Source organism: Saimiri boliviensis, chromosome 17 (assembly GCF_048565385.1).
Source record: "Saimiri boliviensis isolate mSaiBol1 chromosome 17, mSaiBol1.pri, whole genome shotgun sequence".
Lineage (NCBI taxonomy): Eukaryota > Metazoa > Chordata > Mammalia > Primates > Cebidae > Saimiri > Saimiri boliviensis.
In genome coordinates this window covers 19,794,072-19,818,258 of record NC_133465.1, presented here as the reverse complement: position 1 = coordinate 19,818,258, position 24,187 = coordinate 19,794,072, and the positions used below count along the sequence as shown (strand labels likewise).

Here is a 24,187-nt window from a genome sequence, read left to right as displayed (position 1 = left end):
GATTACAGGCTTGAGCCACCGCACCGGGCCACTTTTTTTTTTTTTAGGCCAAGTTTCACCATGTTGGTCAGGATAGTCTTGAACTCCCAACCTCAGGTGATCCACCTGCCTTGGCCTCCAAAGTGCTTGGATTACAGGCATGAGCCACCGCACCTGGCCCAGTATCACTTTTTTATTAGACAGTCTCACTCTGCTGTTCAGTCTGGAGTGCAGCGACGTGATCTCGGCTTACTGCAACCTCCACCTCCTGGGTTCAAGCAATTCTCCTGCCTAAGCCTCCTGAGTAGCCTGGATTACAGGCACATGCCACCATGCCCAGCTAATTTTTGTGTTTTTAGTAGAGATGAGGTTTACCACGTTGGCCAGGTTGGTCTTAACTCCTGACCTCAGGTGATCCACCTGCCTCGGCCTCTCAAAATGCTGGGATTACAGGCATGAGCCACTGTACCCAGCCAACAGTATCACTTTCATAGAGTTGTTGTGAAGATCAAGATGTAGATCACTCGAAATATAGAACAGCACTTGGCACTACATAATAATCAGTTGTTACTGTTACCTTGTGCTGTTTTTCTAAGTTCCATATATGTAACACCTCAGGAAATACAGCAGTTCTCTGAGGTACCATAATAATATCATCCCATGAAACAAACCAGGCAGCTGAGAAACATAAGTTACACGAGCAGCCCTGAGCCAGAAGTGCACCACACTGATCCAGAGAAAAGACAGGCGTTATCTGCAGGCAGGGTCATACCGTGGAATTGTCCAGAGGTCTCCAGCATGGGCTACACTGACACTTGGAGGCAGGGCTGTATGATCCAACTGGAAGACCAGGTACTTTCTAGAAACTGGACAGGTACAAGGTCTTGAAACATAGAAGTTGGCTGGGAGGCAAAAAAGGATTTTAGGCAAGGCATAGAACATCTGTGTACCTACAAACCGTCTGAATTTACTAGGCTGGTAGGTTCCAGACAGTTGAATTTGGAGAGCGAGGCAATTTTCAAACTAAGGAGGGGCTTCTCGATTGTGCTAAGGAGTCTGAATCACACACCGTAGGTGATGAGGGACCGTGAAAGGATTGTAAGAAGCTAAAACTGTAGTAGAATGTGAGCTGGAAGGAAATCCAAAAGAAACCTCAACAATGAGAGGGTCGCCCTCCGCCTGCTGTGGCCTGCAGGGGGTGGGGAGGGGGTTCCACTGCACAGGAATGTGACACGCCCAGCTGGTCTGGATCTGGACCAGGTTTTCGCATTTAAGTATTCGTGGGACCAACTAATATATCTAGCAACGTTGTCTGTGGGAGCAGTAGAGGGACTGAGAAGTTCACAAACTGTAAGAGATCCCCCAAAGAGTCCACAGATCTGAGGCAGCAGCACCTGGGAATCTCAAGGTTCCGGTTAGTCCTTCCTGACTTTGGCTCTTTACAGGAGTGTCCAGGCAGGGAGATGTCGGGTCCTGGGTTTCCGTCAGGTGGATGGTTTAGCCCTGCATCTGCCTCCAAAGATTCCGAGATTATGCCATCGCAGCGGCAGGGCAGGCGTGGCTGCGGGGCAGGAACTGAGTCTAAGAGGCCTGGAGGCCCTGCCTAAAACAGGGCTATGGCTGTCGCAGGGCCCTCTCTCCTTCGCAGCAGTTATTACACAGCTATTCCCGTTCTGTGCTTTCAGATCCTCTCCTCTAACCGCCTGAACCTGCAAGCGGGAGCCTCCGGTGGCAGCAGGGACGGCGTGTCTGTCTCGGTCTCCAAAGTACCCAGGAGTCTAAGAAAATTGGGGGGATGGTGTGGGAGCAGCGCCTGCCTCCGAAGAGGGCCCGGGCGGCGCCTCCCGACCCTCGGTGACCTTACGGGCCGAGGCTGTGAAGGGCAGGCGGGTCGACGCGGAAGGGCCGGGCGCTAGAGGCCCGCAGACAGAGCGGTGGCCCCCGGCCGGAGACGCGGCCTGGAAGGAGGAGGCTGCAGGGCCGGGCGCCTCTGCGCGGCGCTATGGGAGTTGTAGGCACTTTTCTGTCCTCTCTCCATCTGCTACTGGCTCACGAAACCGGAGGACGTACCGGCGGGCAGGCGCCGGTGACTCCCAGGCTGAGAACGCCGGGAACTTCAGTTTCTTCCAAAGTGCTTGAACCAGGACGGCTCCCGGGGGCCACGCGCCCTCGCAGAAGTACTACGGGACCGTGCGACCCCGGGGGCGGGGCTTCCGGCGCGCTGCCTTGTGGGTGCGGTAGTTCCGCCGGGTCCGGCTTCCGCCCGCCGAGCGGCCCACGATAGCGGGCCGGACTACACTTCCCGTCGGTTCGCCTGCTCTCCCGATGCCGCCTTGGCGCGAGACGTTGGCGAGCAGAGTGTCTCCAAGATGGCCGCTTGGGGAAGGAGGCGTCTTGGCCCGGGCAGCAGTGGCGGCAGCGCCCGAGAGAGGTGAGACCCAAGGGCTTGTTGCTCCCGGTGCAGGCGGCTTAGGGGCCGGAGAGCCCAGCGCGGCTTCCGGGGGTTGCAGCAGCCTTCCTGCCCTGGCCCCCCGGACCCCCTCCGGGCATACGGGGTTGCAGTTCCGGAGGATCCGGGATCCGGGTGGGAGCCAGGCCGAAGGTCTCGGCGGAGAGCTTAGGGGAAGGGAGGTTACCCGAGCTGGGTAAGGTGGGCAGCGGCCGTGCGGGGCGGGGCACGAAGCCGGGCTGTGCGGAGAGAGACGGGCGCCCCGCGCAATCCCCAGGAACCTGCCTAGCTGCCCGCGGGCCGAGCGGCGGCGGAAGCACCCGCCCCGCTTGGCCACGCGCGTGGCCATCTCGGCCGCAGTCCCCGACGTGCGGAGGACAGGGCCCCCAGAGAGAGAAAGAAGGGGAAGCCTTCACAGAAGGCCGGCCGCTGCAGGGGCAGTTTAATTCGCACGTTTACCAGGGAGCTTTAGCGCCCTCCCCCCTTCCATGTGTCTCTTCCGGGCCCGGAGCCGGCCGCTTCGTCGAGGGGCGATTCTGGAGACTTTTGGATTGTTCTGTGCGAGTGCTCCTGCTGTGGAAGTCCTCTAAAGTACCTTCACTAATGAATAGTGTGTCGCTAGGGAGCTAGGAGCGTGTTTCTTCCAAGGGGGACCTTCATTTGAATAACCAGTTTCTAGATGAGATTGGAGTAGTTTCCGTATTTCATGTTGAAGTTGCAGTTTTTGCTTCTAGGAAGCAGTTTCAGCTAGTGGAAGTCACTAGAAGCTGTTCAGCCAGTAGGAGTTTGGGAGACGATGTATACTGGTGGAGCCACCTGGATTAACTATCCGCTAAAGCTTGACTGGAATAGCAGCCGTTAGCAAAAAAGGAAAGTTTTGGTTTTGCTGGGTCCCCCACTCCCCACCCCACCCCGTCTTTCTTTTGGTGAGGATTGTATAACAGAAAAGTTCTCTTCCTCTCTACTATTCTGCATTATTCCTTTTCTATGACTGATTCCATCCTGCGTTCATTGCTATTGCTTGCAGATGGCTTTCCCAGCTGGGAAGATTATTCCTGTTTGGCAGTTGCGATAGAATCCTTTAGCTCGCCTTTTATCCCTGAGCCTGGTTATCCAACATTGCCCATTCTGCATTTCCTCTTCCTTGGAAAAGCAATGGCAAACACTTTTGTTTTTCTAACTCCTGCCTGGTATTTCTTAGATTGGGCTATTTAAATGAGTTACCTCACTGGTTTTCACATGCCCTTAAGGAAACATTTTCAAGATATTCAATGCAAACAGTAATAGGAAATAACGTGTTTAGAAAACACAAAATATTAGAGAGACACGTAGGCCCTCTAGTTGGATTAAAATCCACTGAAGGCCGGGCGCGGTGGCTCAAGCCTGTAATCCCAGCACTTTGGGAGGCCGAGGCGGGTGGATCACGAGGTCGAGAGATCGAGACCATCCTGGTCAACATGGTGAAACCCCGTCTCTACTAAAAGTGCAAAAATTAGCTGGGCATGGTGGATGGCACGTGCCTGTAATCCCAGCTGCTCAGGAGGCTGAGGCAGGAGAATTGCCTGAGCCCAGGAGGCGGAGTTTGCGGTGAGCCGAGATGGCGCCATTGCACTCCAGCCTGGGTAACAAGAGCGAAACTCTGTCTCAAAACAAACAAACAAAAATCCACTGAAAAAGCGCTGAAGACGGACGCCTCAGGCAGGGAACAGGAGCCTTGGCAGCACAAGTTAAGCTTTTTTTTTTTTTTTTTTTTTTGAGACGGAATTTCGCCCTTGTTACCCAGGCTGGAGTGCAATGGCGTGATCTCGGCTCACCGCAACCTCCGCCTCCTGGGGTCAGGCAATTCTCCTGCCTCAGCCTCCTGAGTAGCTGGGATTACAGGCACGTGCCACCATGCCCAGCTAATTTTTGCACTTTTAGTAGAGACGGGGTTTCACCATGTTGACCAGGATGGTCTCGATCTCTCGACCTCGTGATCCACCCGCCTCGGCCTCCCAAAGTGCTGGGATTACAGGCTTGAGCCACCGCGCCCGGCAAGTTAAGCTTTTATTGATCTAAGAAAACAGATATTAAGAGTTGTTTTTGCTTTGGCTTGAGACTAGTACTTATTCAGAATGGAGTCTGCAGACCAGCAGTGTAGTAGTGTAGTTGATTGTTGAACCTCAACAGTTTTTGTTTTTTGTTTTTTTTTTTTGAGACGGAGTTTCGCTCTTGTTACCCAGGCTGGAGTGCAATGGCGCGATTTCGGCTCACCGCAACCTCTGCCTCCTGGGTTCAGGCAGTTCTCCTGCCTCAGACTTCCGGGTAGCTGGGACTACAGACACGCACCACCATGCCCAACTAATTTTCTGTATTTTTTTTTAGTAGAGACGGGGTTTCACCATGTCAACCAAGATGGTCTCGATCTCTTGACCTCATGAGCCACCGCGCCCGGCCCCAACAGTTGTTTTTCTGAGTCGGTGTTTTGCTCTTGTTACCCAGGCTGGAGTTCGATGGTGTCATCTCGGCTTGCTGCAACGTCCGCCTCCTGGGTTCAGGCGATTCTCCTGTCTCAGCCTCCCGAGCAGCTGGGATTACAGGCACACGCCATCACACTCAGCTACTTTTTGTATTTGTAATAGAGATGGGATTTCTCCATGTTGGTCAGGCTGGTCTCGCTTGCCTCGGCCTCCCAAAGTGCTGGGATTACAGGCATGAGCCACCACGCCAGGCCGAACTTCGACAGTTCTTAAGAGAAATTTAAATTAGTTGCCAATAGATTTCACATAAAACGTTTCCTGAAAAGCTGGGTAGTGGCTGACTCTTTTTGGTCAGGACAAGCACTCTCCAGTTCATGGTTCCTCACCTGACAGCTTGACTCAATGCATTTAACCTGCTTGGTCTCTAGGTGTTCAGGTTTGGCCTGGAGCTGAAGGCTCTACCCACACATGCAAGTGTTGTGTGCCAGCAGGAATGTGGCATTTGGTTTTGTAGTTTGGATGTCACCATCTACTCTCCTAGAACACGGAATGGGTGGAGACTACTCTGTTTGCTTTTGCTATAAAGCCCTAGTCAGGTTCTGTTGGAAGAGTCACTTGCCCAAGCCCAGCTTCCCTAAGATCTTTCCATGCTGAGGAGTGGCTGGAAACATAACCCGCTGTGGGGCTAGCAAGCTGACTTCTGGGCATCCCTCCATTCCTGCTCAGTTGGTGATGGGTGTTCAGGTGGGGCAGGGCGGATTAGCTGATGGCCTAGATTATGAGATCTGAGTGTATTATTGGCTCTTATGACTGAAGTAGGCTGTTTATGGCTCTCTTAAATGACTTTGTTCCATGTCACATTTGTGCTGACTCCAAGCTCAGCTCCATGTTATATGAGTGCTCTCCCCAGTTGCTGCACATACCTGGTTGGCATCTGCTTTTGCCGAAGCTGAGGGAAACATTGGTTTGGGGCAGGGGCAGGAACAGAGCAACACTTTGGGCGGACTTACCAGATTTGCCAGTGGCTACCAACTCTTAAATCATGCGTTGTACATAAAGGCCCCACCTGGCGCCAGATTGTCCCCAGTATTACTGCTGGCGCTGTGTTTTAGCTGCTCCAGCTTAGCGCCTGTGGCGTGTGGGTTCTTGCTTTACTCTGCTGAGTCTAGAACCACAGCTCTAGAATCAGTGCTCGATTAACAGCAGTTCAGTAGCCACCAGCCACATGTGGCAGTTACATTTAAATTCATTAACATTAAAGAAAATGAAGACTTCTGCTCCTCAGTCTCACTAGCCACATTTCAGGGGCTCAGTAGCCACTTCTGGCTTGTGGCTACCACATTGGACAGCATAGGTGGAGAACATTCCATCACTGCAGAACGTTCTGACATGGACGGTGCTGGTTTTGACTAAAATAGGAGGGGTGGAAATAGCAAAATGGTAGTGCTTGCATGTTGATTTTTCTCTCCACTCCATTAAATCTAGGGAACCAACAGTGTTTGTAATGAAGAACATCAGACTCTGAGCTGTAACCTGAATTCTTGTCCAAAATTCAGCACACTGGCAACGAGCACATCCAACCGATTGCCACTTGTCCTGTCGGCGTCTTTGAGACACACTTGCCCATCTAGGAAAGCACAGTGCAGGTATCTGTGTTCTGCCGCCGTGTGCCAGCCTGGACCAGCTCAGAGACAGCCCCGCCTGTCTTACTTGGGCTGCTTGGCTTCACTCTCTCAGGGCCCCTGAGCCTCCCGAGCCCTCCGTGATTGTTGGAATGTGAGTATAGCTGTGTGCTCCGAGTTCCTGTTTTTCTAATCACGTGAAGATGTACTCGATCTGCTTCTGAGCATGATATAAGGCAACCTGGGGTATGCCGAGGGCCAGATGCACTGGGCTGAAGGTTCAGGTTTACGGTGAAGTTCCTTGTTGTGGCCTTGCTCTCCCCTGGCTTGCATGGCCGTCTGCTCCAGCGTTTTCCAGGCAGCCAGTTCCGTGGGCTGACGTCCATGGCTTTCCATGCCATGCTTTATTCCCCGGGACCTGACCTCTTCTTTGTGAACTCAGGTGTGCCTGGGCCCAGGTGGCCCATGCAGGTTCATCCAGTGAGCAGATGGAACACAAGCCCTGGATGCAGTTTGGGTCATGGTCCTGGGGTGACAGCTTCCCTTTCCTTTCTGATCCTTCCCTTTTAGACTATCAGGGTTTGGGAGTGTTTACTCTCTCGAAAGACTCCCATGTTCCCTTTTGTGTATGGTGGGAGTGTTTGTTTCCTTCTGGCTGGAATGAGATGAGCAGATATGGGATCTGCACCCAAATGTGTGAGGGTTTAGCCACTGGTCATGGGGTTCTACTCAGCTACTTAACAAAGAGCCACATGTTCTGGAGAGCCACATGTTCTGGCTGCAGAAATTGGATTCATAGGTTAGGATGGGGGTTCATCCTCTTTGGCATTGATGTGCCTTCAAGTTTTCAAGAATTTCTTTTTCCCTTGGTTCACCCAAGCAACCTGAATTCCAAGTGCATTAATTTGTGCCTCAGTGGTTCAGTCATTTAGGTCAAAGTCACATTCCAGGGAAGACCCCCCCCACCTTCTGAAGAGGGGAGGGCTGCACCTGGGTCCACGGAGGTGGGGAGGTGGCTCCTCTGCCCCGGCATTTGGGTGTGCACATACTCGTCAGTGATCGAGGTGCCAGGGCTGGAGGTGGGCAGCACTCCATGAGTGAGCACACCCGGGAACCTCCCGGCCGCCACTGGGTTCCGCCCTGGTGCCAGCAGCCACGTTAAGGGCACAGTTCTCAGGAAAAGCTGACAGCCATGCAGTAGTCATAACTGTTCTTCAGAGCAGGGCTGTCTAGTAAGAGTTTCTGGCACGACAGATCCTGGTGTGTCCCTGCAGTTCATTGGGGCAGCCATCAGCCACCTGTGGCTGTCAGGACTTTGCAGTGTCTGAGGAGCTGAGGTTTTATTTATATACTTATATATTTTATGAGACAAGGTCTGGCTCTGTCACCCAGGCTGGAGTGCGGGTGTGACCTCGGCTCGCTGCATCCTCTCCCTGGCTCAAACCATTCTCCCACCCCAGCCTACCGAGTAGCTGGACCACAGGCTTGCACCACCACACCCAGCTCATTTTTGTATTTTTTGTAGAGGCGAGGTTTTACCATGTTGTCCAGGCTAGTCTTAAGTTTGTGGGCTCAAGCAATCCACCCACTGTGGCCTTCCAAAGTGCTGGGATTATAGGTGTGAGCCACTGTGCCTGGCCAGGAACTGAGTTTCTTGATATGTCTAACTTTAATTAATTTAAATTTCATCAGCCACATGTGCCTTTGGCAGAGGGGCAGTGCTTGGCGACTGTTCCCGTCTTCACTGCAGTCCTATGGGAGAGCCAGGGCCTCTGGGGCCCCATTTGACAACACGGGAAACTGGCTCAGAGGGGCCGGGTGTGTTGCCCTCGGACACAAAGCCAGTGGGCAGCCGAGAGGGAACTTGAATCCAGCCTGAGGACTCCTATACTCAGGGCGCTGTGTTCCTGCTCCCCATACAGAAGGGCTGACAGTTACAGTGTGCAGCACAGGAAAGTGTCCTCTGAAACAGACGAAAGGGCCGGGTGTCCTGTGAGAGTTCCTTGGCCTGTGGAGCTGTCCTCAGGGTGTGGGTCCGCCTGCCTGTGCCTTTGAGTCTGGACACAGGCTTTCACTGCTTCATTCCCGTGCTTTCTGTAGGTCCCGAAGAAGCAGGGCTTAATTAGGCAGACGTGGGTGGAGGTCCAGCCCAGCACCTCCTGGATCATAGGTGAGCAAAAAGCAGCCGGACAGATGGACCTAGTTTGACCTTTTTCCAGTACTAGTTCTCTTAATAACCATAATTGTTTTTCTCCTCCTGTCACTCCCGTGGCGAACGCCTGTAATCATTACAAACGCCCTCCGCCTTCGTCTTTTGGGAACCTGTTACATTCAGGCCCAGTGCTGGGGAAACTAGGAAAATGCAGCTTCTGTCCTCGTGGAGTTTCAGGCCTGCCTGTGAGCCCAGGTCCCTCTCCAGGAAGGGCTTAACGCAGATGCTTCCACTCAGATTTGGCTCTGCGGTGTCTCTCAGGACGGGGGAGGTGATGGTGGCTGGCCTGGCATCTTGGCCAGTGTTTCCTCAAGGGAAACAGGGACCTGGAACTGTCCTCCTCTTTTTGGGCAGGACTGCAGGCTGACATCAGCATGACACCTCAGCCATGAGAAGCTGTCCACATCCAGACTACCGCCTCTCATGGGCACCGAGAAGGTTCTGGAGCAGGAAGTGAGCCACCTCCTGTTCCTGCTCTTCTTGGCAGTGGAAGGAGGTCCCACGGGTATCTGGTCTCTTTACCTCAGATAGAGTTGAACAGAGTTTTTCTTTTTAAGAATAAGTTTATAATTATTGTTCCCATTATAAAAGAAGCACGTTTGGTTTTTTAGAAAAATACAGAAAAGCATGAAGAAATTGAAAAGTCACCTATTAGTTCAATGGTGTAATCTTGGCTCACAGCAGCCTCTGCCTCCCTGGTTCAAGTGATTCTCCTGCCTCAATATCCCGAGGAGCTGGGACCCCAGGCATGTGCCACCACACTGAGCTGATTTTGTATTTTTAGTATGGTCTCACCATGTTGGCCAGGCTGGTCTTGAAGTCCTGACCCCACCTCAGCCTCCCAAAGTGGTAGGATTATAGGCGTGAGCCACCATGCCTAGTTTTATCTTAGATTTTTAAAAGTTATATGTTAAACACATCAAAAGTTATGTTTTTAACATGTGAAAAGTAATAAACATGCCACAGCAGGATGGCCCTTAAAAACAAGGCAAATTGCAATTCCAGCACTTTGGGAGGCCGAGGTGGGCACATCACCCGAGGTCGGGAATTCAAGACCAGCCTGACCAGTTTGGAGAAACCCCATCTCTACTACAAAATTAGCTGGGCTTGGTGGCGAATGCCTGTAATCCCAGCTACTTGGGAGGCTGAGGCAGGAGAATCGCTTGAACCCAGGAGGTGGAGGTTGCAGTGAGCCAAGATTGCGCCATTGCACTCTAGCCTGGGCAACAAGAGCGGAACTCCATTTGAAAAAAAAAAAAAAAAAAAGCCAAATGAAAGAAGCCAGTTGCCGAAGACCACGTGTTATAGGGTTCCATTTAAATGAAATGCCCAGAATTGGCAAATCCAGAGTCGAGAAGCAGATTGGTGATAGGCAAGGGCTGGGAAGGTCTGAGGGAGATGTGAAAGCGCAGATTGGTGCAGAATTTCTTTCTGAGATGATGAAAATGCACCACGATCAGCCAGGATAGCTGCTATTAAAAAAGAAAATGCGGCCAGGTGTGGTGGCTCACGCCTGTAATTACAGCATTGTGGAAGGCCAGTTGGGCAGATCATCACAGCTCCCTTGCTTTCTTGTATAGTGGCACCATGGTACTCCAGCCTGGGCAAGTGAAACTTTGTCTCAAATAAATAAATAAATAAGGCCCAGTGCGGTGGCTCACCCTGTAATCCCAGCGCTTTGGGAAGCCACTGCACTCCAGCCTGGGTGACAAGAGTGAAACTTTGTTTCCAGTAAATAAATAAAACTGAGACCAGGTGCAGTGGCTCACGCCTGTAACCCCAGTGCTTTGGGAAGCTGAAGCGGGTGGATCACTTGAGGCCAGGAGTTCGAGACCAGCCTGGCCAACATGGTAAAACCCCATCTCTACTAAAAATACAAAAATTAGCTAGGCATGGTGGCTCATGCCTGTAGTCCCAGCTCTTTGGGAGGCTGAGGCACAAGACTCGCTTAAGTCCCGGGAGTCAGAAGTTGCAGTGAGTTGAGATTACACCATTGCACTCTAGCCTGGCGGATAGAGCGAGACTCTGTCTCAAAAAAAAGAAAATGGAACATAAGTGTTGGTGAGGATATGGAGATTTGGGAACCCTTCTGTGCTGCTGGTGGGAATGTAAAATGGTGCAGCCGCTGTGGAAAACAGTATGGAGGTTCCTCAAAAAACCTAAAGAAATGGAACTACTGTATGATCCAGCAGTTCTGCTTCTGGGTATATATACCCGCGCAAAAAAACAGGGACTCAAAGAGATGTTTGTACACCCATGTCTGCAGCAGCGTTATTCACAGTAGCCAGTGGTGGAAACCTGAGTGTCCCACCACAGATGAATGGATTAACAAAATGTGGTTTAATACAGTGGAACGTTATTCAGCCATAAAAAGGAAGAAAATTCAGATACCTGCTACAGTGTGGATGACTCCTGAGACTAATTATGCTGAGTAGAATAAGCCAGACACAAAAGGGCAAATACTGTATAGGATCCCACTTATATGAAGAACTTGTGGCCGGGCACGGTGGCTCAAGCCTGTAATCCCAGCACTTTGGGAGGCCGAGGTGGGTGGATCACGAGGTCAAGAGATCGAGACCATCCTGGTCAACATGGTGAAACCCCGTCTCTACTAAAAATACAAAAAATTAGCTGGGCATGGTGGCACGTGCCTGTAATCCCAGCTACTCAGGAGGCTGAGGCAGGAGAATTGCCTGAACCCAGGAGGCGGAGGTTGCGGTGAGCCGAGATCGCGCCATTGCACTCCAGCCTGGGTAACAAGAGCGAAACTCTGTCTCAAAAAAAAAAAAAAAAAAAAAACAGAACTCGTATAGTCAAACTGATGGGGGTAGAAAGTAGTAGCATGGTAGTTTGCAGGGGCTTGGGAATGGGGGGAACATCTAATGGGTAGAGTTTCAGTTTGGGAAGATAATCCTGGAGGTGGATGCTGGTGATGGTTGTACATCAGTGAGCATGGGCTTATTGCCAGTGAACTGGACACTTAAAAGTGCTTACGGTGATATGTTTTATGTGTATTTTACCACGCTTTAAAAAAGACAAAGTGATGAACCTTTGTGCTCCCTGCCCAGCGTGATAGAGAACTAGTTACCCTGGCCTGCCTCCTGCAGCGGAGGCCCTGTGCCCAAGTGGGCCACAGCTTCCTTGCTGTCTTGTATAGTGGGCTTTCAGTTCCCGAGCTCTGCGCGCCTTAAGAGTGTGTGAGACTTGTACCTTGGCTCAGGCCACTGGAGCTAGTTCATGGCACTCATGGAGGAGGTGCGGCTCTGCCCTCGCTCTCCTGTCGGTCATCTTTGGCTCTCACCAAACAGTGCTCTGAACCTTCTTGTGTAGCTGTTGCATTCTGGGGAGACGGCTCCAGACGTTGGCTGCTAGGACAGACACAGGGTGCCCACATCCCAGATTTGGAGTTGCTCTGCTGAGTTTTCAGTGTGACCGCCTTTGAACTGGAATGCTACTGTTCCCAGGGGATTCCTTCGCTGACTGTGTGAGAGCCGATTGAGTTGGGCTCAGGTGGAGAGATGAGGGCCTGAAGGCTGACTCTGGCTGAAGGCTGAGGGAGGGAAGTTCAAGACACCCACTCACAAGCGCCTGCAAGCTACCCTGAGGCCGCAGAGGGGGATCCCGTTCAGTGTCTGCAGTAGCCCCCCTGAGGTGCTGGAACAGGCTGACTCGCTCCTAGTGCTACAGGCTCAGAGTATACAAAGCGACCTCAGTGCTGGCATGGTGTATTTAGGAAAGTGATACTGATCCTTTTGCTTTTCTTATTCCTTGTTAAGACCCACTTCGGACACTGATCTTTAAGTACCAGAGATATGCCAGATTCACAAAGATAAAAAGTCATTTACTAGAAAGGGCCTCCCTCCCTTTTCTTTCCTGAGCCTCTCAGTTCCCTCCCTAGTGACCAGTCAGAAATCTCAGGTCTTTGGTTTGCATATCCTTTCAAAAATGTTCTGTGCATGTAAAAGCAAATAGAGACTTTTAAAACTATACTACAGATAGCATACTGCCTTTTCCTCTGAACTTCTTGATTTTGCTTGGAGACTTTGCTGTTAATGGTGCTGCCTTTTCCTCTTTTTTTTTTTTTTTTTTTTTTTTGAAATGGAGTGCAATGGCTTGATCTCTGCTCACTGCAACCTCCACCTCCCAGGGTCAGGCGATTCTCCTGCCTCAGGCTCCTGAGTAGCTGGAATGACAGGCGCATGCCACCAAACCTGGCTGATATTTGTATTTTTAGTAGAGACAGGGTTTCACCATGTTGGCCAGGCTGGTCTCAAACTCCTGACCTCAGGTGATCCACCTGCCTCAGTCTCCCAAAGTGCTGGAATTACGTGCAGAAGCCATCACACCCAGCCTCTTTTTTTTTTTTTTTTTTAAACATAGACTCTATTATGCTCTCCTACTGGTCATTTCACACCTGCAATGAAAAGCAAAAATACAGTCCCTTAGGAAGCCCAAAGCTCGGAAGATTCCAACTAGCTCTTACTTGAAAAAAACAAACAAACAAAAAAAAAACAAGTCCGGGCACGGTGGCTCACGCCTGTAATCCTAGCACTTTGGGAGGCTGAGGTGGGTGGATCACCTGAGGTCAGGAGATCAAGACCAGCCTGGCCATCATGGTGAAACCCCATCTTTGGAAACACACACACACACACACACACACACACACACACACACATAAACACTGCATATAATTTTTTTAAAAAGAAAGAAAAAAAATCTCCCATGCACCGGGTTTCAGGTCGCCCAGCTCCTGAAGCCCATGACCTTACAAGCTTGGGGGCAGCTAGTGATGCTCTCCCCTGGTTTGAGACACCTTCTGACTGGGTTCTTTCCTTCATTAGGTTTTATTTGACCCACAAGCAGAAGCAAGCCATACATGGATGGCTGCTGGGTGAGCGGGTGCTGGCTGGACATGTCTCTCTCCTGGGAGTACTTGGCAGTTTCTTTTTCTTTTCGTCACTTAGGCTGGAGTGTAGTGGCAAGATCTCGGCTCACTGCAACCTCTGCCTCCCGGGTTCAAGCAATTCTCATGCCTCAGCCTCCTGAGTATTACAGGTGCCCGCCACCACGCCTGGCTAATTTTTGGAATTTTGGTAAAGATGGTTTCACCACATTGGCCAGGCTGGTCTCAAACTCCTGACCTCAAGTGATCGGCCCACCTTGGCCTCCCAAAGTGCTAGGATTACAGGTGTGAGCCACCACGGCTGGTCATGGCCATGAGTTTCTGAAGTGAGAGAAGTCCAGCAGTCCCTGTCAGCAATGCAGACCTGAACCCCAGGAGCCCAGCAGCGACAGCTTCAAAACCTGTGTCTGTGTGTATTTTGGTTTGAACCTTGCTGTCTCCTTCTAGGGTCTGTCTCATTATGGAATCCCAGAAATCCATTTCCCTAGACTTCACATGTCCTTTCCCAAAGGGAAACTGAGATTCCCTTTGCCTAACTGGCTTTAAAAGCAGAATTGGTGAGCCCCCGGCCTCAGTGCAGCTGTGCAGGACGCTGCCTTCGTTTGGGGGCAGTGTGGCTTATGCCCTTTGTGTTTTTGCTGTGGGTAGGTGTCTTAGATGGTGGGCAGCAAGAGTGCCCGGCCCACAGAAGACACTGAGGCTGCAGGAGGCCGAGGCAGTGGTTTGGCAGGCAGGTGGGGGCAGACCCATGCCACCACCTCAGGATGTATGCTGGCGAGTGCCCCCATGTCCACATGCTTGCTCATGGCTGCGCCATTCACAGGACTGCCCACAGCTAAGGGCAGAGGGTACCCGGTCTCCTCACTCCCTGTGCTGGGGGGTGGGCCACACTTGGCAACAGCAGTGATGTGGAGGGATCCTGGAAGGCCTTGGTCTCTCGAAACTTCCAGGCTGGTTGGGACTCACGGGCAGACCCACCCATCCTTCCCAGCAAGCAGTGGAGCCTGCAGAGGGGTCTGGGTGGATGTGGGTGCCAGCTGGGCTTGGATGGGGGCCGGAGGGCGTGAGGGACTGGGATCTGCCCACTGCTGTGTTTCCAGATGGGGCAGTCTGTTCCGGTGGCTAGGGGTTCCACGGATTTCCTCAGTGGGACCAACAGTGGTTTTCACTACCTTCAGGATGACGCCGCCCTGCTGGGCAGAGAAAGGGACTGCACGAGGGTGGATTTGGGTGTTGGTGAGAACATTGTGTAGCCCCAGCTTGGCACCTCCCTTTTTCTTTGAATGCTCCTGAAGGAGGAAGCCCGCCTCTGGTGCCCACCCCAGGGTGTCCCTGGCCTGGTTTTGACGGTCAGTAGGATGCACAGCTGACTTGGAAGCAACTCCATTTTAGTCTCAAGATGGGGACAAGATTTGGCCCCCCACCCCTACCTTGTTCTCTGGCCTCTCTGCTCCTCTTGCCTGATGGACTTGAGACCAGAAGGGAGTTTTCTTAGGAGTGCTCCCACCTGGGAGTGGAGGCCCCGCGCCTCCCTGCACACCACCCTCGATTTCTCATATAAGCATGTGGGGGCGTGCTGCTCAGCCTTCAGTCCTCCAGTGCCAGTGAAGACCCTGCCTCTGGTCTGCTTGTTTGCCGAGTGTGGCTTTAAAATGCTGAATCTGGCTGGATGTGGTAGCTCTTGCCTTTGAATCCCAGGACTTTCAGACGCCGAGGAGAGTGGAACACTTGAGCCCAGAGTTTGAGACCAGCCTGGGCAACATGGCAAAACCCCATCTGTACAAAAAAAAAAAACTTTTTTAGGCCAGGTGTGGTGGCTTACGCCTGTAATCCCAGCACAAGGTGGGCGGATCACGAGGTCAGGAGTTCAAAACCAGCCTGACTAACATGATGAGACCCCATCTCTGCTAAAAATACAAAAATTAGGTGTGGTGGCAGATGCCTATAACCCCAGCTACTTAGGAGGCTGAGGCAGGAGAATCACTTGAACCTGGGAGGCAGAGGTTGCAGTGAGTTGAGATCACGCCACTGCACTCCAGCCTTTGAGACAGAGCGAGACTGTCTCAAAAAATAATTTTTTTTTTTAATTAGCCAGGTATGGTGGCACACACCTGTAGTCCTAGCTACTCAGGAGGCTGAGGTGGGAGGATCTCTTGAGCCTGGGAGGTCAAGGCTGCAATGAGCAAAGATCGCACCTGCCTGGGTGGCAGAGCAGCACCGTGTCTTAAAAATTGTTGGCTGGGCATGCTGGCTCACACAATCCCTGCACTTAGGGAGGCTGAGGCAGGCGGATCACGAGGTCAGGAGGTCGAGACCATTCTGGCCAACATAGTGAAACCCTGTCTCTACTGAAAAAAAAAAAAAACAACAACTTAGCCGGACATGGTGGCACGTGCCTGTAGTCCCATCTACTCGAGAGGCTGAGGCAGGAAAATCACCTGGACGTGGGAGGCAGAGGTTGCAGTGAGCCGAGATTGTGCCACTGCACTCCAGCCTAGGCGATAGAGCGAGACTCTGTCTGGAAAAAATAAAAAAGAAAATTGTTGAATCCTGCCTGGGAATAACAGCTGACATGGGCTCCCCCTCACCTCTCCTCTAAGACCAAATGGAAAAACTCCACTGAGGACTTCAGAAGGAAAACCCTCCTTTCCCCATTTCATAAGCGAATGTGCCGTCTTACAGAAACAGCTCATCAGTTCACCCCAGCAAGGCAGGCAAGACACTGGCACACAGTCACAGGCGGCTTGGCAGCGCTGATTTCTCCCCAGTGCATGCAGTTTAATTAGGGCCTATGATTGAATTAGGAAGCTTTGCCTTAGCCCAGCTTAATTACTTTTTCAGGATAAAGAGTTCCCTTTGCCCAAGTCCAAGCCAGTGCCTTTTGTGAAAGTGCTTCCCACCTGGGAGTAGGGCCGTCATGCTTGGGGGCACAGTCAGCCCATTACTGATGACTTTCATCTGCAGTGTCTCCACAGGAGACGTTAACCAGTTGTTTATCCGACCAGAATGAAACCCTGCCTGTTAGGTTTGCTTATTTGTTAGCTGAAGGCTTTGAGCTGGGGGGGTCTTAGCAGTAGGAATACGATCGCCTGTTTTTCTCCATTGGAGTTTGCCCTGACAGTCCGATTTCTACCACCCATCACTTGGAATTGCTCCCACCCTTGAAGGAGGCTGGGGCTACCTTCATGCTGGGCTGAGGTTCTGGAGTGGCTTGTTACGAATGTCTTCATTCATCACCCCCATGTTACCACTGGCCAGGTGGCTCAGCTCCCCATGACTTTCCTCTGCACGGGCGGGCGTGCATGCCAGGACAGCACAGGCAGGCGGGCCCTTCGCATCTGGGCACATTGAGGGCTGTGCTTCTCTTTGGCCAGTAAAGGAACCTGCTTCCTGTCAGACATTTGGAGCCATAGGTAGATGGGCCATGTTGACCCTCGTGTGGCCGGAACACTGTTCCAGAGTCTCCCAGTTGGAGGGGCCTGGGCTCCGGTAGGGGAGCAGTGACCAGCAGGTCCCTGGAGCCTCGTGTCCCTTAGTCAGATGGGTCTGACCGTCTTGGGGCCCAGGGTTTGCCGAGGGAAGGGGCTGCTTTTCACTGAGTAGGGGACAGAACATGGCTGTGCACAGCCTTGGGAGCCACGAGTTGGAAAACTTGATCCAGCCTCAAGAGTTGTGTGTAGCAGTGTCCCCGTCACGGCTCAGGTAAAGCCTTCTTGCAGGTGAGGACAAGTGGCATGCAGGGTGACCGTGCAGAGATTCAGAAAGATCTGGGCCAGCTGAAACCAGCCAAGGAAAGATGACAAGGAGTGGACAGCCCTGAATTCAGGCCTGCCTGCCACAGGGGAAGAAGATCCTGCTTTGGGTGGGAAATTTGCACCGGATAGGCCCGAAACCAGGAAAAAAACAGACTGCCTAAAATGCAGCTTGGCCCATGGTCAGTGCCGGGGTGCCGCTGGGCCACCATCTGACCTTGCTGCAGAGCTGAGCCTTCCATGGGCCGGATTACTCTCCTGCTGGTTGGGGTTGTGTGGAGCATCCCCAGTCCCAGGGGGAAAGCCCCTTGTGTGGTCTCTGTGGCAGTGTTTCTTATGCAAATGAGTGGCTGTAGCTGGTGGTGCAGGGGCCTGGGTCTACAGGGCCAGAATTGGTGTCATCGTCTGGGCTGGATGTTTTGAAACCCCTCAAGTGACCTTCCTGCCCATTAAATTTGGGGGCCACTACTGTTCCTGTGTGTCTTTTCCAAAATCAGTGAAACGGTCGCTTTTCCTATGGAGTGGGCTAGTGTCCTGGGTCTCCTGTTCTCCCCTCCGCGATGGCGGGGTGGGTGCTGCTGCCGGCCCGTGGAAGGTACCCAGGGCCTGTACAGCCTGGCCGCCCAGGAGAGCCAAAGGAGTTTGGGTTTCAGTCACCCAAGGCAAAGCCCTTCCTTTTGCCTCTGTTCTGCAGGGCCAGGATGACTGCTTAGGAACTGCGGAGGACAAGGGCTTAGCTTTATCTGTCCCGAGGTCTGTTGATTTCCAGTGAATCCTCCTGCAGGTGCCCTGATTAAGAGCAGCTTTCAGGCGGCTGGCCTCGTGCTGCAGTTGGTGTCCATGTGATTCTGCCCAGTCGTTCTCTCCCGTTTAGGCTCCTGGGCTGACTCACAGATCAGTTGGTCCACAGCCTTAGGCTAACCACCAGGCCTGCGTTTGTCATTTTTAAGTCAAGGTATTTCTTTTCCTGCCTTTTTTAATATTTCACTATTTTTTTCAGGAAATTTTTTCTTTCTTTCTTTTTTTTTTTTTTTTTGAGACAGAGTCCTGCTCTGTTGCCAGACTGGAGTGGAGTGGCACAGTCTCAGCTCATCACATCCTCCGCCTCCTGGGTTCAAGCGATTCTCCTGCCTTAGCCTCCTAAGTACTGGGATTACAGGCGTGCGTCACCACACCTGGCTAATTTTTGTGTGTGTGTTTTAGTGGAGACAGGGTTTCACCATGTTGCCCAGGCTGGTCGCAATCTCCTGACCTCGTGATCGACCTGCCTCGGCCTCCCACAGTGCTAGGATTACAAGTGTGAGCCACCACGCCTGGCCAGGAAAAATACTTTTTACTGATTGTCTTGTGTTGGGATGAGAACCTCAGTGAGAGGTGCCCTCCGCAGTGCAGGCTGTAAGTTGAGTCGGAGGCTCAGACCTCCCCCAGTGCTGAAACACACGCACGCCTAATCATACTCCCTCTTTCTCCTGCCCCCTCCATCAAAAGGGTGAGCTTGTCGGCCACGGACTGCTACATTGTGCATGAGATCTACAACGGGGAGAATGCCCAAGACCAGTTTGAGTATGAGCTGGAGCAGGCCTTGGAAGCCCAGTACAAATACATCGTGATCGAGCCCACACGCATCGGCGACGAGACGGCCCGCTGGATCACTGTGGGCAACTGCCTGCACAAGACGGCCGTGCTGGCGGGCACCGCCTGCCTCTTCACCCCACTGGCGCTGCCCTTAGATTATTCCCACTACATCTCCCTGCCCGCTGGCGTGCTCAGCCTGGCCTGCTGCACCCTCTATGGGATCTCCTGGCAGTTTGACCCTTGCTGCAAGTACCAAGTAGAGTACGACGCCTATAAACTGTCACGCCTGCCTCTGCACACACTCACGTCTTCCACCCCGGTGGTGCTGGTCCGGAAGGACGACCTGCACAGAAAGAGACTGCACAACACGATAGCCCTGGCCGCCCTGGCGTACTGTGTAAAGAAGATTTACGAACTCTACGCTGTATGATTTCGGGAGCGCAGGGAGAGAAGCATAACCGCCCGGCCCACAAGAGACAAGAGCATTCAGATCGCCACAGTCACGTTTCTTAACTCTGTGAGGCAGCAGAGCCTGGGAAGGTGTTTGGCTTAATATTTGTTATTTTTTAAAAAAAATAACAGATCACGGGTGTACCCAGGGTTTTTTCAGCTCATTACACTAAGATGTGGATTTCCATACCCCGAGAGGAGGGTCTGAGGCTGTGGAAGTCTAATTGGGCAGTGGAATGCTGCTGAGGGGGTGTGGACGTGCTTTGGGGGAGGTCTTTAAGTATATTGTTTAACTGTACCATCCAGAGCCCAACCAGAAGCTGTTGACCATTAAAATTATGAGCATTTCAACTCCCGCTGTTCTCTCTTTCCGTGACTGCTGCTGCTGCACATCGGCCCCGGGCGGCGGTCGCCACCCTGCCCTGCTCCTAGCGACAGCGCGGTGTTACCACTTAGCGATGACAAGCCTAGATCCGAGGTAGTTGTGGGGCCAGACCCCACCCAGGAGCTGTCTCCTGGCTCACCTCGGCCTCAGCCTTCCTAAGGCCAGCACTGCTACCGTGCTCCTCAGGAAGATGGTGGCGTAAGGTGACAAAGCTTGGAGGCTTTGGGGTGTCCACTTGGGTTCATGTGGGGAACTCTGGGCTCTAGGATTCCTCTTTAGCGATCTGAACGTGCTTCTTTGAAGCACAAAACTGGACCCTGAGTTTATTAACCCATTGCTCTAGGCTGACAGAAGAGCCCTCAGAGCAATCTTGGAAGCACCCCCTGGCCTCGGTGCTCCCTGTTACACAGGAGCCAAGCCAGTGCTGCTCCCTCACACCAAAACGTGTGTCACCTGCCACGTTTTCTCTAAGGCAACGGTGGCCAGTTTTTTGTTTTTGTTTTTGTTTGAGACTGAGTCGCTCTGTTGCCAAGCTGGAGTGCAGCAGCACGATCTTGGTTCACTGCAACCTCCACCTCTTGGATTCAGACGATTCTCCTGCCTCAGCCTCCCGAGTAGCTGGGACTATGCCAAGCTAATTTTTTGTATTTTTTTTTTTGAGACGGAGTTTCGCTTTTGTTAGCCAGGCTGGAATGCAATGGCGCGATCTCGGCTCACCGAAACCTCCGCCTCCTGGGCTCAGGCAATTCTCCTGCCTCAGCCTCCTGAGTAGCTGGGATTACAGGCACACGCCACCATGCCCAGCTGATTTTTTTGTATTTTTAGTAGAGACAGGGTTTCACTATGTTGACCAGGATGGTCTCGATCTCTTGAACTCGTGATCCACCCTCCTCGGCCTCCCAAAGTGCTGGGATTACAGGCTTGAGCCACTGTGCCTGGCCCAATTTTTTGTATTTGTATTAGAGACCGGGTTTCACCATGTTGGCCAGGATGGTCTCGATCTTTTGACCTCATGATCCACCCGCCTTGGCCTCCCAAAGTGCTGGGATTACAGGTGTGAGCCACTGCGCCCCGCCTGGGTGGCCAATCTTTTAACTTCACTGCACCACATTGGAAAAATAATTGTCTTAGGCCACACATAAAATACGATAACACTAATGAAAGCTGATGAGCTTTTTTTTTTTTTTTTTTTTTTTGAGACGGAGTTTCGCTCTTGTTACCCAGGCTGGAGTGCAATGACGCGATCTCGGCTCACCGCAACCTCTGCCTCCTGGGGTCAGGCAATTCTCCTGCCTCAGCCTCCTGAGTAGCTGGGATTACAGGCACACGCCACCATGCCCAGCTGATTTTTTGTATTTTTAGTAGAGACGGGGTTTCACCATGTCGACCAGGATGGTCTCGAACTCTCGACCTCGTGATCCACCCGCCTCGGCCTCCCAAAGTGCTGGGATTACAGGCTTGAGCCACCGCGCCCGGCTGAAAGCTGATGAGCTTTTGAAAAATTGCAAAAAAATAATGTTTTAGGAAAGTTTATGAATTTGTGTTGGGCCACATTCAAAGCTGTCCTAGGCAATATGTGGCCTCTGGGCCGCTGATTGACTGATGATTGTACAAGCTTGCTCTAAGGCCTTGGAAAAATGGGAAATTATCTCCTCCACAAAAAGGCTGGGGCCCCTGCCTTCACTTCCCCATTCACCCTTGAAGAGCCATATGGCACCTCTTCCTGAAGGCCAATTTTTTTTTTTTTTTTTTTTTTTTGGTGACAGTTTTGCTCTGCTGCCCAGGATGGAGTGCAGTGACGTGATCTTGGCTCACTGCAAACTCCATATCCCGAGTTCAAGTGATTCTCATGCCTCAGCCCAGAGTAGCTGGGACTAAGGTGTGTGCCACCACGCCCGGATAATTTTTGTATTTTTAGTATAGGCGGGATTTTGTCATGCTGGCCGGGCTGGTCTCAAACTCCTGGCCTCAAGTGATCTGCCCACCTTGGCCTCCCAAAGTGCTGGGATTACAGGCGTGAGCTGCCTTCCCTAGCTAGGCCAGTCTTTAAGAGACAGCCAAAGTGGTTTCTCACCTAGTTTTTTTGTTGTTGTTGTTGTTTTTTGAGGCAGAGTTTCACTCGTTACCCAGGCTGGAGTGCAATGGCGCGATCTCAGCTCACCGCAACCTCCGCCTCCTGGGTTCAAGCAATTCTCCTGCCTCAGCCTCCTGAGTAGCTGGGATTACAGGCGCGTGCCACCATGCCCAGCTAATTTTTTTTTTGTATTTTTAGTAGAGACGGGGTTTCACCATGTTGACCAGGATGGTCTCGATCTCTTGACCTCATGATCCACCCGCCTCGGCCTCCCCAAAGTGCTGGGATTACAGGCTTGAGCCACCGCGTCCGGCCCTCACCTAGTTTTAAAGGCTCCATCAGGAAGACCTGATGTCACAGTAATGAAGGGGTGCATGGGAGGATTTCAAGAGGGGTGACAGGGCCATTTTTTGTAGGGGACATTCAGAGCGTTTAAAGACTTTAAAATGGACCTGTGGCCCACAGAAAGCTTAAGAAACTTTAATTCCAAGAGATTGAGAAATACCACTCAGTTGAGTGCTGGGGGCGTGACGGCGTTGGGTTTGCACCACCGTTTACATGACAGTCTCCGGCCACCTGGAATGATGGTAAAGAGGAAACTGTCTTGGCCACACAACTGATCCCAGAAAAACATGCCCCATCTCGGCAGTGTGATTGAAATGCAGGTGTGCATGGGCCCTTAGGTGTCTGCCTGCTGGCATCTGAGCCTGCTGGCAGGTGTTTGTTTGTTGTTGTTTTTTTTTTTAAATGCCCGTATTTGGAAAAGGAGTCCCATGCCTGGCCTGGAAATACTCTGCCTACAACTTAGATTTCATGGGGGATTTGACTAGAAAGCACAAGTTGGGTAAGTCGAGGCAACCTCAAGTCAGCTGAGCAGAAGCCCTCACCCGACGTACAAACCAGGTGCAAACAGGTAGCTCTCCCACCATTCCCAAGCTGCAGTGAACAAAGTGATTCTTGTTGGATGTACTAACCCAGATTCTGAAACACACCATTTTGGATACACGGCCCCTGGCCAGGGAGGTGTGGTGTAGACAGCAAGCAGGGTTTGGTGTGCCTGAGGCCGGCAGCGTGGAGGAGGAGAAGTGCGCCTCCATCCCTGCTGTCAGTGCTGACTTCTCTGTTCCCACCACTGCCCCACCTAGATAAGCAGTCGCGGCAGAGCCGCTGAGTCACTTATGCTCATCTGTGATACGCAACAGTATTTTTGAAGAAACTGCATTCGACGGCTGAGTACAGTAGCTCATGCCTGTAATCCCAGCACGTTGGGAGGCTGAGGCAGGAGGAGCATTAAATACTTGAGGTCCAGGAGTTCAAGACGAGTCTGGGCAACATAGCAAGACCCTGTCTATACAAAAAAAATACAAAAATTAGTCAGGTGGTATGCAAATGTCCCAGCTACTCGGGTCTGAGGTGGGAGAATCGCTAAGCCTGGAAGGTTGAGGATGAATGCATGAGCTGTGATCACACCACTGCACTCCAGCTTAGGAAACAGAGTCGACAAATCTCTTTTTTGAGATGGACTCTGTCGCCCAGGCTGGAGTGCAATGGCACGATCTCGGCTCACTGCAGCCTCAGCCTCCCAGATTCAAGTAATTCTCCTGCCTCAGCCTCCCAAGTGGCTGGGATTACAGGTGCCCACCATCATGCCCAGCCAATTTTTGTATTTTTAGCAAAGATAGCGTTTCGTCATGATGGCAGGCCGGTCTCAAAACTCCTGGCCTCAGGTGATCTGCCTGCCTCGACCTCCCAAAGTGCTGGGATTATAGATTACAGGTGTGAGCCACCGCTCCCGGCCAAATTTTTGTTGTTGTTTAAACAGCATTCAGTAACTGCCAATTAAGAGAAAGCAAAGGCCAAGTTACCGGGGCCCTCATGTGCAAAATCCACTTAAATGAGTCCTACATGGACCACTTTAGGGATAGACTGTGTCACTAATCTAATAAACAGTTTCAGCTACCTATCCCCACCCATTTTCAGAGAAGAATGAAGAGCCGTTATGTAAAAGGACAACTGATCAAACTGGATCCCGTTCCGGTCTGTCAGCTCGCTCCAAAGTTTTCACATCTGGTGCAGCAGCTGCTGGGCCCTGAGGGAAGGAAGGGAGACCTGCTGGGAGGTGGGCAGGGCGCCCAGGGGCCGTACACTATTTCTTGGATTCACTAATCAGCTACGGCCCCTCTACACTGCACGGAGATGCTGCTGTTTGGAAAAGGTAATTTGGTTTTATTTCTCCGTCTCTGGTTTGGGCATGATGTGAAACACCAAGGCGCTTGAAGAGCAAAGTGGAAAGTGCCTTTGAACTTCATCAGAGATCTGAAGGCAGA

At 51.9% G+C, this 24,187-nt stretch overlaps 1 protein-coding gene across 2 annotated transcripts; it reads left to right on the top strand.

Moving 5' to 3' along the window:
- Positions 1–2,264: 2,264 nt before the first annotated feature.
- Positions 2,265–19,752, top strand: TMEM11 (transmembrane protein 11). 2 transcript variants are annotated; one of them, XM_074388322.1, is made up of 3 exons: positions 2,325–2,410; positions 6,373–6,663; positions 18,865–19,752. In XM_074388322.1, coding segments are annotated over exons 2-3 (519 nt in total). In that variant the 5' UTR covers positions 2,325–2,410; positions 6,373–6,661; the 3' UTR covers positions 19,382–19,752. The 2 variants fall into 2 exon arrangements, with proteins under 2 accessions (XP_003929368.3, XP_074244423.1); XM_003929319.4 differs by lacking the exon at positions 6,373–6,663 and having other exon boundaries at positions 2,265–2,410.
- The last annotated feature ends 4,435 nt before the right edge of the window (positions 19,753–24,187 follow it).

What these genes read in the sequence shown, in the direction of transcription:
- TMEM11 (XM_003929319.4), top strand. Translation starts at nt 2,349, where the DNA reads ATGGCCGCTTGGGGAAGGAGGCGTCTTGGCCCGGGCAGCAGTGGCGGC. An exon ending in GGCGGCAGCGCCCGAGAGAG is followed by an intron (nt 2,411 to 18,864) that starts GTGAGACCCAAG and finishes CTCCATCAAAAG; the next exon opens with GGTGAGCTTGTCGGCCACGG.